General features: G+C 38.7%; 1 protein-coding gene across 4 annotated transcripts in view; it reads left to right on the top strand.

The window, feature by feature from the left end:
- The window catches only part of KIF27 (kinesin family member 27), a 44,929-nt gene that overhangs the window by 11,122 nt on the left and 20,475 nt on the right, over nucleotides 1–13,332 (top strand). For 3 of the 4 annotated variants that reach the window (XM_030567252.1, XM_030567254.1, XM_030567253.1), the window contains 5 exons: nucleotides 968–1,944; nucleotides 7,943–8,086; nucleotides 11,676–11,882; nucleotides 12,407–12,582; nucleotides 13,015–13,148. In XM_030567252.1, coding sequence (XP_030423112.1) covers nucleotides 968–1,944; nucleotides 7,943–8,086; nucleotides 11,676–11,882; nucleotides 12,407–12,582; nucleotides 13,015–13,148 — 1,638 coding nt within the window. The remainder of the gene's footprint in view (nucleotides 1–967; nucleotides 1,945–7,942; nucleotides 8,087–11,675; nucleotides 11,883–12,406; nucleotides 12,583–13,014; nucleotides 13,149–13,332) is intronic. The other variant, XM_030567255.1, reaches the window with a different exon arrangement.

Genomic DNA, 13,332 nt, shown 5'->3' with positions numbered 1-13,332 from the left:
AACAGCAAACACGATTGTGATCAGCTCTGCTGCTCCAGTCTTCGGCGACAATTCAGCGGCTGGTCCTTCCCTCTGACATGGAGTGAGGGACCCGCTGCCAAATTGCCACTGAAGAGTCGGACGTGCCGCCCCTCTCTGTTGGCCGCCCCAGGCACCTGCTTGCTGGACTGCTGCCTGGAGCCGGCCCTGATCATAAGGCAACATGGCACAATGCTCCCTTAAATATGGGGCCCAATTTTTCAGTATGGCATTATCTTGTCCTCCAGTTTTGCACTCAATTATTTTGTGTGTGCATAGACCTGCATGTAGACATTTGAAGAGCTCAGTAGTCAGGAAATTCAAATTAATTGCTTGAAGTAAGTGTTACTTGGTCATATTTCCTAGATGTAGTAAGGTATTAGCATTAATACCCTCTGGTCCAATCCTGCAAATGAGCAACTGAATAGTTCATTGACTTAAGTGGGGCTACTCACATGAGTAAAATTACTCACAAATGTAAGTGTTTGTTATGTTAGCCGATTGTCATTTTATACCTGTATAAAATTTGTATTATTGTCAAAGTTATGATTTGTGAGAACCATAACTTTGAATTTTCTATCTTTTGTTTGATTAAAGTCTTCACTGTAACCTTGCATTTGTTGTTTTTGTATTGATTTAAATAAAGTCTCAATAAGCTATTTTTGTAACGTAAAAATGCGTTTTACACATACACTACAGGTTTAATATGGTGTATGTAGTGCTTCCATTCATATAAATTTTTCTTATAGGTATTTGCTGTGAGCTCATATGCTAATGTGAGCTTATACACATTATTATAGCTAATTTTATTTGCTGGATTTTTAGTATGTTTTTTTGTGGATTAGTTTGACTGTTCATGACTTTATCTAAAAACAGTTTTTCTGTAAACTTTTGCTGAGAATCTAGTGTTAACCCATTATTCATGCTTTCTTGGGGTTGATGTTTGTAGTGATTGTTGGTGCCAAGGATTGCCAAGTTGAAAGTGTGGATGAAGTGATGAGCCTTTTAGAAAGTGGGAATGCAGCTCGCCACACAGGTATGACACAAATGAATGAGCACTCCAGTCGATCTCATGCTATTTTTACCATCAGTATTTGTCAGCAACAGCCTCCACAGTCTCTGAAAAATGCAGATGCTGCACAAGATTCATCTCTGAGATCAGGCCAGCTCATTGCGTCTAAGTTCCACTTTGTGGACTTGGCAGGATCAGAAAGGGTGACAAAAACAGGGAACACCGGTGAACGGTTCAAGGAATCAATTCAGATCAACAGTGGCTTATTGGCTTTGGGAAATGTGGTAAGTGCTCTTGGCGACCCAAAGAGAAAAAGTGTACATATCCCATATAGGGATGCTAAAATTACTCGTATTCTGAAAGACTCCTTAGGAGGAAATGCCAAGACTGTCATGATAACATGTATAAATCCATCCTCATCTGACTTTGATGAGTCTTTAAATTCCCTCAAATATGCCAACAGAGCCAAGAATATTAGAAATAAACCAGTTGTAAACTATAACCCTGAGTGGGACCGGATTGATGAAATGGAACTTGAGATCAGGTTGCTCCGGGAAGCTTTGCAGAATCAGCAGGTTACTGTAATGAGCCATGCTAGCCAGGGATCACAGGATATGAGTGAAGATAGGACTCGAATTCGTTCTCTTGAAGAGCAGCTTTCCCAGCTTCAGGTGGAGTGTTTCAACTACAGAAATTGCATAGAGGAAGCGTTTCCCTTCCTAGTTGAACTAAATGACATTGCCAGCCTAACAAGGAGTCAACAAGAGAAGCTGCAGGATTGTATCAACATTGCACAGGAGCTAAGGGAGGCAGCTCTTGTCATGCCACGAACTGATAGTGGAATTGGAAGCGACCAAGAGGAGCCACATCATATCACAATTCTTCAACTGAAGAGGGAACTAAAAAAATGCCAGGTATTAAACTATAACTTGTTAATTTAAGTATTGTTACATGAAAGGGTAGCCCACTAGTAGAATTCTCATTAGACTTCGATAGTTTTAAAATCCTTAACCATATCATCTGCATTTTATCTAGGGTTTTATATAGTTAAATAATAGCCGCATTGCAAAATTCTGTTTGCCTGCTCACCTAGGTGAATTATTCATTTTGATAGGTGATTAAAACATTAATCATCATTGTACTAGAGGTGGGCAAATAGGTTTTATGCTCTGGCTAATTAATTTTCGTTATACCTTTAAAGAGATTGAATAGCAGTATGACCTCTCATCTGTTAGTTCTTTCCTTTACAGGGATAATTGAAGCTGTCAAGTTAACCAAGAAATCTCATTTTATATCCCACCAGTATAATTTAATGTATCAGAACCACAGACAAGTTGACAACATAGGTCATCTGATGCCAAGTTTTGTCTAATCTACCTACTTACTTGGCTTCAACACTGTAGTATCAAGTATCAATGTTGAACCTAGTACTTATAATTAAACCAGTCCTTCACACGAATGATAAAAGCTATTCTTCAAAATAGGGCTGTCAATTAATTGCAGTTAACTCACATGCTTAACTCAAAAAAATTAATCATGATTCAAAAAAATTAATCATGATTAATTGCATTTATAACAATAGAATAACAATTGAAATTATTAATTTTTTGATGTTTTTCTACATTTTCAATATTGATTTCAGTTACAACACAGAATACTACATGCAGAGTGCTCACATTATATTATTATTTTTTATTACAAAGATGGTAAACAAAAGAAACGGTATTTTTAAATTCACCTCATACAATTACCAAAGTGCAATCTCTTTATCGTGAAAGTGTAATTTACAAATGTAGATGGGGGGTGTACGTAACTGCACTCAAAAACAAAACAGTGTAAAACTTCAGAACCTACAAGGCCACTCAGTCCTACTTCTTATTCTGCCAATTGCTAAGACAAACAAGTTTGTTTACATTGACGGGAGATACTGCTGCTTGCTTCTTATTTACAGTCTCACTGAAAGTGAGAACAGGCGTTCACATGGCACTTTTGTAGCTGGTGTTCCAAGGTATTTACATGCGAGATATGCTAAACATTCATATGCCCCTTCATGCTTCAGCCACCATTCCAGGATACATGCTTCCATGCTGATGATTCTCATTTAAAAACTAATGCATCAATTAAATTTGTGACTGTACTCCTTGAGGGGAGAATTGTATGTCTCCTGCTCTGTTTTACCCTTGTTCTGCATATATTTCATGTTTTAGCAGTCTCAGATGATGACCCAGCATGTTTGTTTTAAGAACACTTTCACAGCAGATTTGACAGAACGCAAAAAAGGTACTTATGTAAGATTTCTAAAAATAGCTACAGCACTCGACCCAAGGTGTAAGAATCTGAAATGCCATCCAAAATCTGAGAGGGACGAAGTGTGGAGCATGCTTTTAGAAGTCTTAAAAGAACAACACTCTGATGCAGAAACTACAGAACCACCAAAAGAGAAAATCAACCTTCTGCTGGTGGCATCTGACTCAGATGATGAAAATGAGCATGCCTCAATCTGCACTGCTTTGGATCGTTATCAAGCAAAATCCATCATCAGCATGGAAGCATGTCCTCTGTAATGGTGGTTGAAGCATGAAGGGACATATGAGTCTTTAGTGCATCTGGCACATAAATATCTTGCAATGCCAGCTACAAAAGTGCCATGCAAAGGTCTGTTCTCACTTTCAGGTGACATTGTAAACAAGAAGCGGGCAGCATTATTTCCTGCAAATTGTAACCAACCTTGTTTGTCTGAGGGATTGGCTGACCAAGAAGTAGGACTGAGTGGACTTGTAGGCTCTAAAGTTTTACATTGTTTCATTTTTTAATGCAGTTTTTTTGTATATAATTCTACATTTGTAAATTCAATCTCTTTATCGTGAAAGTTATGCTACAGTACTTATATGAGGTGAATTGAAAAATACAATATTTTTGTTTTTAAAGTGCAAATATTTGTAATAAAAAATAACTATAAAGTGAGCACTTTACACTTTGTATTCTGTGTTGTAATTGAAATTAATATATTTGAAAATGTAGTAAACATCCACAAATATTTAAAATAAATGGTATTCTGTTGTTTAACTGTGTGATTAATCATGATTAATATTTTTAATTGCTTGACAGCCCTACTTCAAAAATAAAACTACCTGACAAAAAGCTGTTCCTTTCTTTTAATTGTCAGATCCTTAGTTGACTGAGAGCTGTAACACTCAAGAAAAAACAAGTTGAAATGAGTTTCTCAAAACTGCAGTTTTTTTTCTTGTTATCTGTTATTCACAGGTTTTCTTATCATAGCACTTCTTGGACATGTACTTCTATGTTAAATATCAGCCTTCTGCTTTTTGGTGCCATAACATTTCTTTTCAATTCTCCTGCTGAGGTGAGAATTTTGAAGAAGGCATGAGATTCTCAGCAGGACTGCTATCTAGGAGGAGGTGAGAGAGGAACTATGGTGCTGGCAACTTTGAACAGTTCATTCTCAGAGGCAAACATAAGGTTGCAGCCTTTCAGCTCATAATAGTGCTAGACAATGACCTGCTGAGAGAGAAGAGCTCTCTGCCATCTCAATCATGACTTCCGCCCCTCCCCACAAAAAATATTACATGATAAACATATATAACTTTTTTGGGGACAGCCTCTTAGCAGGTGGAACTTTTGGAAACAATGTTAACATGCTGTGTATGGATAACAAAAAGTACACTAAACCATGCAGCTTTAACCAAATCAAAAGTTAATGGTGTAACTTAAGACATTTGAATCAAGAGTTGAAAACTGACTGAAAGTGGCATTAAAAGAATAAGAACATTAATAATAGGTCAACAATAACAACTTAATCTGAGTCTACATCTTGTGATAGAAGGAATCTGTGCTCCTATGTGTTATAAATAGTGTAACAAAATGCATGTTTTGTTGAGGAAACCTACTTTGAGGTTTGCACATGAATTCTGATGCAGTTTATAGAATCTATCTTGGGAAATGCCTATATAAATTATGTCTTCCAATTACTTTCTCATAATTTGTTAAAAAGGAAACATATCTCTCTACTCTTGGTTCCTTTAACTTTGAATTATCTTTCTCTCTGCTTGTGATTTCCCCCTCTGGATTATTTTAAACCTCCTACTTCTCTAGAGGGTCTAGGCTGCATGTTTAATTGCTTATAGGTAAGGTTGCCAAGCAAACCACTGCTCCTTCTTGTTGCTGTGTCTCAAGCAGCGAGAATTATCCTGTTTTGCCTCTTTAACAATGGGTAAACTAGATTTATACAACATAAATGAGAATATAGTAGAGCAGGGAAAATGTTCTAAGATTTCTAGCTCAATTTGTCAAAATGTGCTTCCTCAGTGAACGGTTCCAAGTATATATTCATATTACTCTTTTCTGTTCCACATTAATACTGCAAATAATAGTAACATTCTAATTTTGATCTTAATTTTTAAAAAAAATATAATCCTATATTGGGAAAAATTAAATAAGATTTTTCAGGCTGTTTTTTTCCTCCCTATGAATGTTAAGTAAAATTATTTGGATATGATAAATGCTTTAGCTTAATTCATTATCCTCTTCTGTTTTAATAATTAACATTATTTATTGTAACATTTTCTTGATGTAGCTGTATTTTTTTCATGTACATAAGAGTGCAGCTTTCTGGCATTTGAATGTAAAATCAAAAAGGAAGTAAATGGACAATATACTACTTATTCTCACATCTTGCCCACAATGTGCACATTTATTTTTATTATTAGCTGTTGTTTTCTCTACTATTAATTAAGCCAAGTCAGAATAGGAAGAGGGAATTCTTGTTTTTCAGTGATTGCCTGGAATTTGAATGATGTTACAGGGCTAATGTGGACCAGGAAATTGAAGTTTCAGTTAAGTTTTGAAGTGACCGAGACACTTCAATGCTTTGGTGCACACAGTCAAAATAAAGTTCTATCTTCTAATGCTTCATAAATTGCTTGGATGATCAGTTTAAATAATGTTAAAATTTGGCCCATTTCAGTGTACTTGGCAGCAAGAGGTAGGTAGAACAGCTGTAACCAGGCTAACCAGTCCTGGATCATCGAGATGACTCGGGCCTGTTCTGCATATGAGTATTCAGAGTTGCTTTTTGGATGTAGAGCTCATATAAACAAACCTCTGCCCCCTAATCAATCTCCTACATGCCCTGTCTAACGTCCTTCTCTCTGCTGTGGTCCTGGGGAGGGTACAGAATCCCTCATCATCAGTTCAGTGTCAGGAGAAATGGAAGGGGCATACTTTTTTTTATTGGGGTGTTGTGTATGCCTCTGTGTGTGGTTCGATCTAAGCTGTGAATCAGTCCCCATAATTACTAGGTGGGAATTCTCAGCCCCCTTTCCACCCACAATCTCTTTTCTTGGGTGGTATTTCTGTTTTGAAGCTGTTCCTTTTTAAGGGTCCTTTGGCTAATTGTCATTTAGTTGGAGAGGGACCTGGTCTTTGTTGTAATTGCAGCTGAGGTACTGAACACACCCTATGCTTTCCTGGAGTCATTCACCAGGGCTCAGTTGCAATATGTGATAGTTGGGGTGGAATGACTGTGAATCTGCTCTGGGAAGGAATGGTTCTGGGTGTGATAGCCTCATCAGAGAGACTGTTCCCCCCCATTCTCCCCCTCCCCAATCTACCAGACATCCATGGCTGCAGAGCTCAAGTATGCTATGCAGCTACTGCAGCCCCTGCATTCTGGAAGTTGCTTAGACCAACATTGGATCATATACCTGTAAAGACATCAAAAGAAATTTTCAAGCCTATTCTGACTTTATTCATGTGGTTGTAATCACAGTTGTAGAACAAGGAAGGCAGTGTTAGTTTCTTCATTATTTTATGAGAGATTTGCACTACTCTTGCAGTTAAAATGCATGGATTTTGTGACTGAATTTTACTGCATGCTGAAAGCAGCATTATATTTATATACCATTGCATACACTAGTTCTGGTTATTGGCATTTTTCTTAGGGAGTGTAATGGCATGCACCTACCTCTTGCAAGCGTCCCCTTCAGATTGTGTGTGTCTGCAGTCTTTAACAGTCCTAGCCCTAGGACCAGGCTGTATTCTCAGGGCTTCTTCCCTGGAGGCAATGGTTTTAACCTCTCTGGACCCTTCTGGCCTCTAAGTACTTCAGATCCCCTTCTTGGGGTTTATCACTGTCTAATTCTAGGCTATTTCCCCAGTGGCCTATTGTGGGAGGAGGGAACCTGGCCCACCCAGTACTCCGAATCCCAGCCCTGGGAACCTAAGAATAGTAGCCACATGCCACCATGTCCCTTTAACAAAAGTGTTTTCAGTTCCCTGGGCCACTTCCACATGGCCCCAGCCTTCATCAATCCTTCACCCTTACCTTAGGGCTCTTCTGTGTTCAGGCCTAGCAGCCAGCCAAGAGCTCCTTTTTGCTCCCCCAGTCTGTGCCAGCACTGAGCTGTCCATGGTGCTGCAGTTCTCTTTGACCAGCCAGGAGCACCAGTTGAGCTCCTCTGGCTCCATCAAGGAACTCACTCTGGTCTGCACTGCAGCTCCTTTTATACTAATTGGCTAGCCCCTTGCAGCCTCTCCCAATTGGCCATGTCCCACACAGTCTGTCTGTGCAGCTTAGAGGATCTCTCTACTGCTCTTTTCCTGAGACGGGTGTGGCAGGACCCCGAGGCCCCCAAGTAGGGGCCTCTGGGCCTATTCCACCACATCATAGGGAGAAAGGAACTTATCAAAAAAAGGTCAATAGATGAATAAAATTGAGGGAATAATTAGAGATACTGCATCGTCAAGATCTACTAGAATCAGCACATCATTGGTATACCCTGGGAAATTTTGCAGTTCAGATCTGCTTTTCTTAACACCATATGAAGAATCTCTTCATTCAGTTGTCAGAATAACACCTTTCCTATCCCACACCATCTCCTTTTTGTTATGTAGCAGGCTTTAGCTACAGACGAAGAAGTATTCAGTCAAAAGGAGCTTGAGCTGAAGGTATTACAGGATCAAATACTAACACTGATACAGGAAAACCAAGAACATCTAGAATCTTTTAAAGAGGCACAAGAAACAAATAAATTACAGGTAAGTTTTCCTCTTGCACATTTTACTGTGTAAGTTTGGTTCAAATAAGATGCATATTAGAATGCAGTAATTACAATTTAATAGTTTGGGCCAAATTTTGTAGCCCGCAGGCAAAAATTATTTTTTTATCAATGGTAATTTTGTCTCAGACTGTACAATTTATGCCTTAGATTCCATAACTGTGACCAATTATGAGAAAATTATCTTTGTCTAGTTTTGTCTAGTTCCTAAAACATAGGACTGAGATTCAGGAGATCTGTAATGTAGCCTAGCTCTACCACATACTTACTGCATAATCTTAGGTGAATCACTTAATGTCACTTGTTCCCTGTTCCATCCGTAAAACAAGAACAGTAATATTTACCAACATTACTGGAGAGTAGTGTCTCTTAATTCTTCAATGTTTGTAAAGCTTTTTGAGATCTTTGGATGGAAGGGGTTATAGAAACAAGGCCTGCTCTACCGTTTTGGCCACCCCAAGTCGCACACTGTGGATGGCGGAGGCAGTCTGTGTGCTGTTAGGGCAGCACGCACGTTTCCGCGGCAGCAGCAATTTGGCGGCAGCTTCTGTCTTCATCTGGAAGACAGAAGCCGCCGAATTGCCGCTGAGGGAAGCTGAACGTAGAAGCTGCTGCCGAATTTCCGCCGCTTCGGAAACGCGCGTGCTGCCCTAAGGGCACATGGACTCCCTCTGCCATCCACGGTGGCAATTCGGCGTGCTGCTTAGGGCAGCAGAAACACACGGACTACCGCCCCTTGCAGATTGCCGCCCCAAGTACTTGCTTGGAATGCTGGTGCCTGGAGCCGGCCTTGTATAGAAATGTCTGTTGTATTATAATACTAAAAAGTTTAGGAATGAAATCTTGGTGCTACTAAATTCATTGAAGTTATTGGGAGCTTTGTCAGTGGGACAGGATTTCAGCCTAAATATATAGGAAGATTGCTACCTTGATTCCTGTGTTAGCAATAGTGGAGACAGTACATGCCTCTCCATTTCGAGCATTTCTCAATAAAATAATTACAATGGTTTAGGCAATTTCCTGGTAGCCAGAGGTCCGTCAGATCACAAATGGAATATTCAGTATATTTCTCCTAAAATTGACTGTCTCATAAGATCCACAAATATTACCATTCCCTAAAACTTGTGAAGAAGTTGTAAATATTCCAAGTATGGGAGAATCAGTGCTGTTCTCCTCACTCTCCCTTTTCTGTCTTTCTCTCATCTTCTCTTCCCTTCTCCTCCCTCTGTTGATGCCCTGTAAGCAGGTCACTGAGTAATGTGCCATAAAAGGTGAGTAAGCCAATTATCACCTTCTTCCTCTCTTGCTCCTTCTCTTCCTTTTCTGCAATTTCTGGTGAGGCTCAGGTAGTTTTTACCTTGACTAACTACAGTGAGGTAAAAATTACCCATGCCTTGTCTCCACTGGGATTGTATACTGAGATAGCTATGAAATGAGATAGCTGAAAACAGGTGTGTTTTTACATCAAAATGGATTTCAGTGTAAAATCCATTTTGATGTAAAAACACCTGTTTTCAAATCTATGAATCAAATAGTTTTTAATGGAATTCACAGGAATATGTGATTTGATTGGCACTTCAAATTGGATCAGAACTGTAAAAGTAAATTGCAATACATATATGGTATTATGTGCAAATATCATATCTTATGCAACTGAATGTTGCCTGACACTTTCCATTATAAGACCTTATTTTCAATAGCTTATAAACTTTCCAAACGTAAACCATTCGAACTAAAATTTTCCATGTTGGGTGTGTCTGATTTATTTATTTGTTTATTTTAATTTCAGCTGAAACATTTCAGTCATTTTGAGAATGAAGTTGGGGGAAATACATTCTTTTTCTGTGTTGGAAAGAGATTCTTTCAAATGTTTAGCTGAGAAATTCTACTGCTACTGTATTTTGGAGCAGGGACTTGAAATTTGGCATGGGATTGCCCTGTAGTTCCCATGGAAAAAAACATTCAAATCTGGCCAATTTTTATCCTTTGCACATGATCAATGGAGACTTGTTAAGCATTTTGCAGCTAAATTTCTCGAAGATTCAATCTATACTGAGACTGTTCGTTCCTGGGGAATCACGGTCTATGCAAGACTTCCCCTGCAGCTGCTTCTCCCACTGTGCACCACCCACTGTGGTGGCAAGCACCAGAAGTAACAGCAGGGAGACTGTCTCCATTGTGATCACCCTGTTCATATGCAGGCAGCATGAGGAGGACACAGCTTGTCTATGGCTACGTCTACACTGCATACTTTTTTGGTGGCATGTAGAGTGTGTACTTGGATATTCTCCCTCCCTTCCCCGCCCCCAGCATGGGTTTAAGTAGCAGTGTAGACAGTGAGGCATGACTTAGGCAAGGAGAGTACAGACCTGCATGAAGAGTGTGGTTATGTACCCAGCTACATAGCTTACATGGTTCTCTGCTTGCCCAAGCCAGGCTTTTCTGTCTAAATTCCTGTTTTTAGCTGTGTAGTGTTCTGCTGCCTCCCCACTGCTGGAGCACTTTCCCACTACAGGAAAAGACTCTGGCAGTAGGGAAAGGCTCTGGCTGGGGGGAAAGCAGCTCCTCACTGCTAGAGCTGTTCCTCACTGCAGGGAAAGACTCTGACAGCAGGGAAAGTCTCTGACAAAGGACAGGCAGCAGGGAAAGACTCAGACTCAGATGAGTAAGAAAGATGCACTCAAAATAGGACAACATTATATGTGTTTTATAATTAAATATCTTCATATTGACTGTCTTTTATTGACTGTCATATTAACTTCTCCACTGTTAGTTACGCAGTTTTTGTAGGTGTTATGAAAGATGTGGATCTTGGTGAGAGATTTGAAAAAAGATCAGATAATTACTTTATGGATCAGTTCAGAGATGACGGTTCTTGAATAAGGGGCAGTTTTGAACAATGCACAAAGACTCTTGTGGGAAAGGCAGTTGAGTAGGTTCTCCAGACTAGCATCACTGGCAGACTTGTGTGGGGCAGGCAAGATCAAACCAAAATCCTGATCCTGCAAACATTTGTGTGTGTAGTTTTATTTATATGAGTTCACTTACTTGAATGGAACGACTTGCTGAGCAAACATACACACCATGCTTTAGGATTGTAACTTCCATTTTGAATATCAATTTTGGCTGACTCATATTTTGTTCTTTTCCAGTTATGCATTAATAAAGCAAATATGGACTCATAAGTATCCGCTCCAGCTCTTGTTAATCTTCTTAAATAACATATCTGAGATGGGCCTTTCTGAAAGGGTTAATGACATGTTTTTAACAAACCTTTTTGAAGCTTGTTCATTATATGGTGCATATTTTTAGATTAATTTAATTAAAATTATATGTTTTAGAATCGAAAGATTTTGCAATCAACTAACACCGCCATCAATTTTCTGTTTGAAGTTAGCACTGGTGCATTGCATAAACTTATGCCTTGCAAGAGAATTTAGAATCAGTGTGCTACACCAAACACAGCACCCTGCTAATAGCTTTACCATTCAAACCAAAGTGTTTTTGATTAGAGTAATGTAAATATAAGATAGTTGTCACCTACCAGGTTTTTTTGGTTTGTTTTTTAGAATGAGAAAATGGTGGAACAGCAACTCCTTATTGATCAGCTGAAAGATAAGTTAGAGAAGCTTACTGTGACTACAGCCTCAGTATCCAGAGGTGCTTGTGGAGATGGGCCAGCTGCTGTGACATTCGCAAGAAGACCATATAGTGTGCCGCTCACTAATAGTTTAGTACATTCCGTTCATATGGCTCCAGGACTGGAGTCCCGAAAGGTAATGACTAAACACATTTTCTGTTTTTCTCTTTCATTTTGTAATTATTCTGATTTTGGTACAAGAGTTGAAAGGCGATACTAACAGTTGTATTGACATTTTCTGCTTATAGCCCATTAAAGAGCGTGAAACATTAATTTCTGATCTGTGGCAATGTACGCATCACCAATTTATCCAATGCAAATCTATTTCTACAACCTCCAGTACAAAGGATCTGTACTCCTGAGTGGGCCTTTAAGTGCTACTAAAATACAAATAATTACTAATAATGATATATTTATTCTGCATTAATTCCAAGAAAAGAGGGCTATGTACTGACTTGCCAGTATCCCATTCTGTAACAATTGGAACCAAATTCTCAAAGGTTTCTCCAAAAAGAAATCCACAAAACTTGCACAACTCTCCTCATTTTTTTGCTTGCAAGTTCAGGTGTTAGCAGATTTATGTAGAAAAATCTGCTCTAAATATTCCTAGTTTTCTGCAAGTGACTTTGCACCTGGTTTTATTTTTGGATCTCTTGGAAGGTACACACCAGCCCTCCTACTTACTCATTGGCCCGAGTAATGGCTGGATTTCAAACTCGCAGGCAAATGATATTGGGTCATATAGAAGACCAAGATGAAGTCCTTCACTGCCATTTCTCTGATCATAGTGATGAAGAAGAAAGGAACACAGACAGCAAAAAGAAATCAGCATTTAGGTAATCTTTTTGTTGTTGTTTTATTCAGTCTTTAAAGCTTTCATTCAAAAATAGATATTTAATGGGTATATTCCTACCAAATACTGTCATATTGTGAAGCTAGTTTACAGTGTTGTTTTATGTAAATTTGTAGAACCTCCTGACATCACAAAATAAGTTAACACGATAGGTATTGCTAATGACCTACTCTATTCCATTTAACATAGCTTTAGATTGAATGCGTCTTCACTTGAATAAATATGTCTTGCATAATGTGTCTTGAATAAATATGTCTACTTGCAGGACCTGAGGGAAGCAGGTGGTGGTAAAAGTAGATTTTAGCATGCAAGTCCTTTTAGATTCAGGACCTAGTGCATTAGGATTACATAATCTGGCATGAAATTTAAAAAAAACAAATTTGAAATATGGCTTGGCTTTTCATTTTTTCCTTAGGCGCTCTATAAACCGCACATGGACACGAAAACAGGGTCTTCCTTGTTCTCCCCTTCAACTGGATGATCTACAATTCCAAATGCACAAATCCAATTTACCAAATGAAACCATACTGCAAACTGACACTGTCACAGGTAACAATTACAAATGGAAATTATGAGATACTAACATATGCTTATGTCACACCATGAAAATTTACATTTTTAGTGTGATTATAGTAAATTAATCTTTTCCATTCAAATGTGGACTTTAAATAAAAATACTTTTGAAGTCCTAATTTGGAATTGTTTTTAAATACTTTTTTTTCCTGAAGTACAT

This window comes from Gopherus evgoodei, chromosome 6 (genome assembly GCF_007399415.2).
Source record: "Gopherus evgoodei ecotype Sinaloan lineage chromosome 6, rGopEvg1_v1.p, whole genome shotgun sequence".
Taxonomy (NCBI): domain Eukaryota; kingdom Metazoa; phylum Chordata; order Testudines; family Testudinidae; genus Gopherus; species Gopherus evgoodei.
This window is presented reverse-complemented; position numbering and strand designations above follow the sequence as displayed.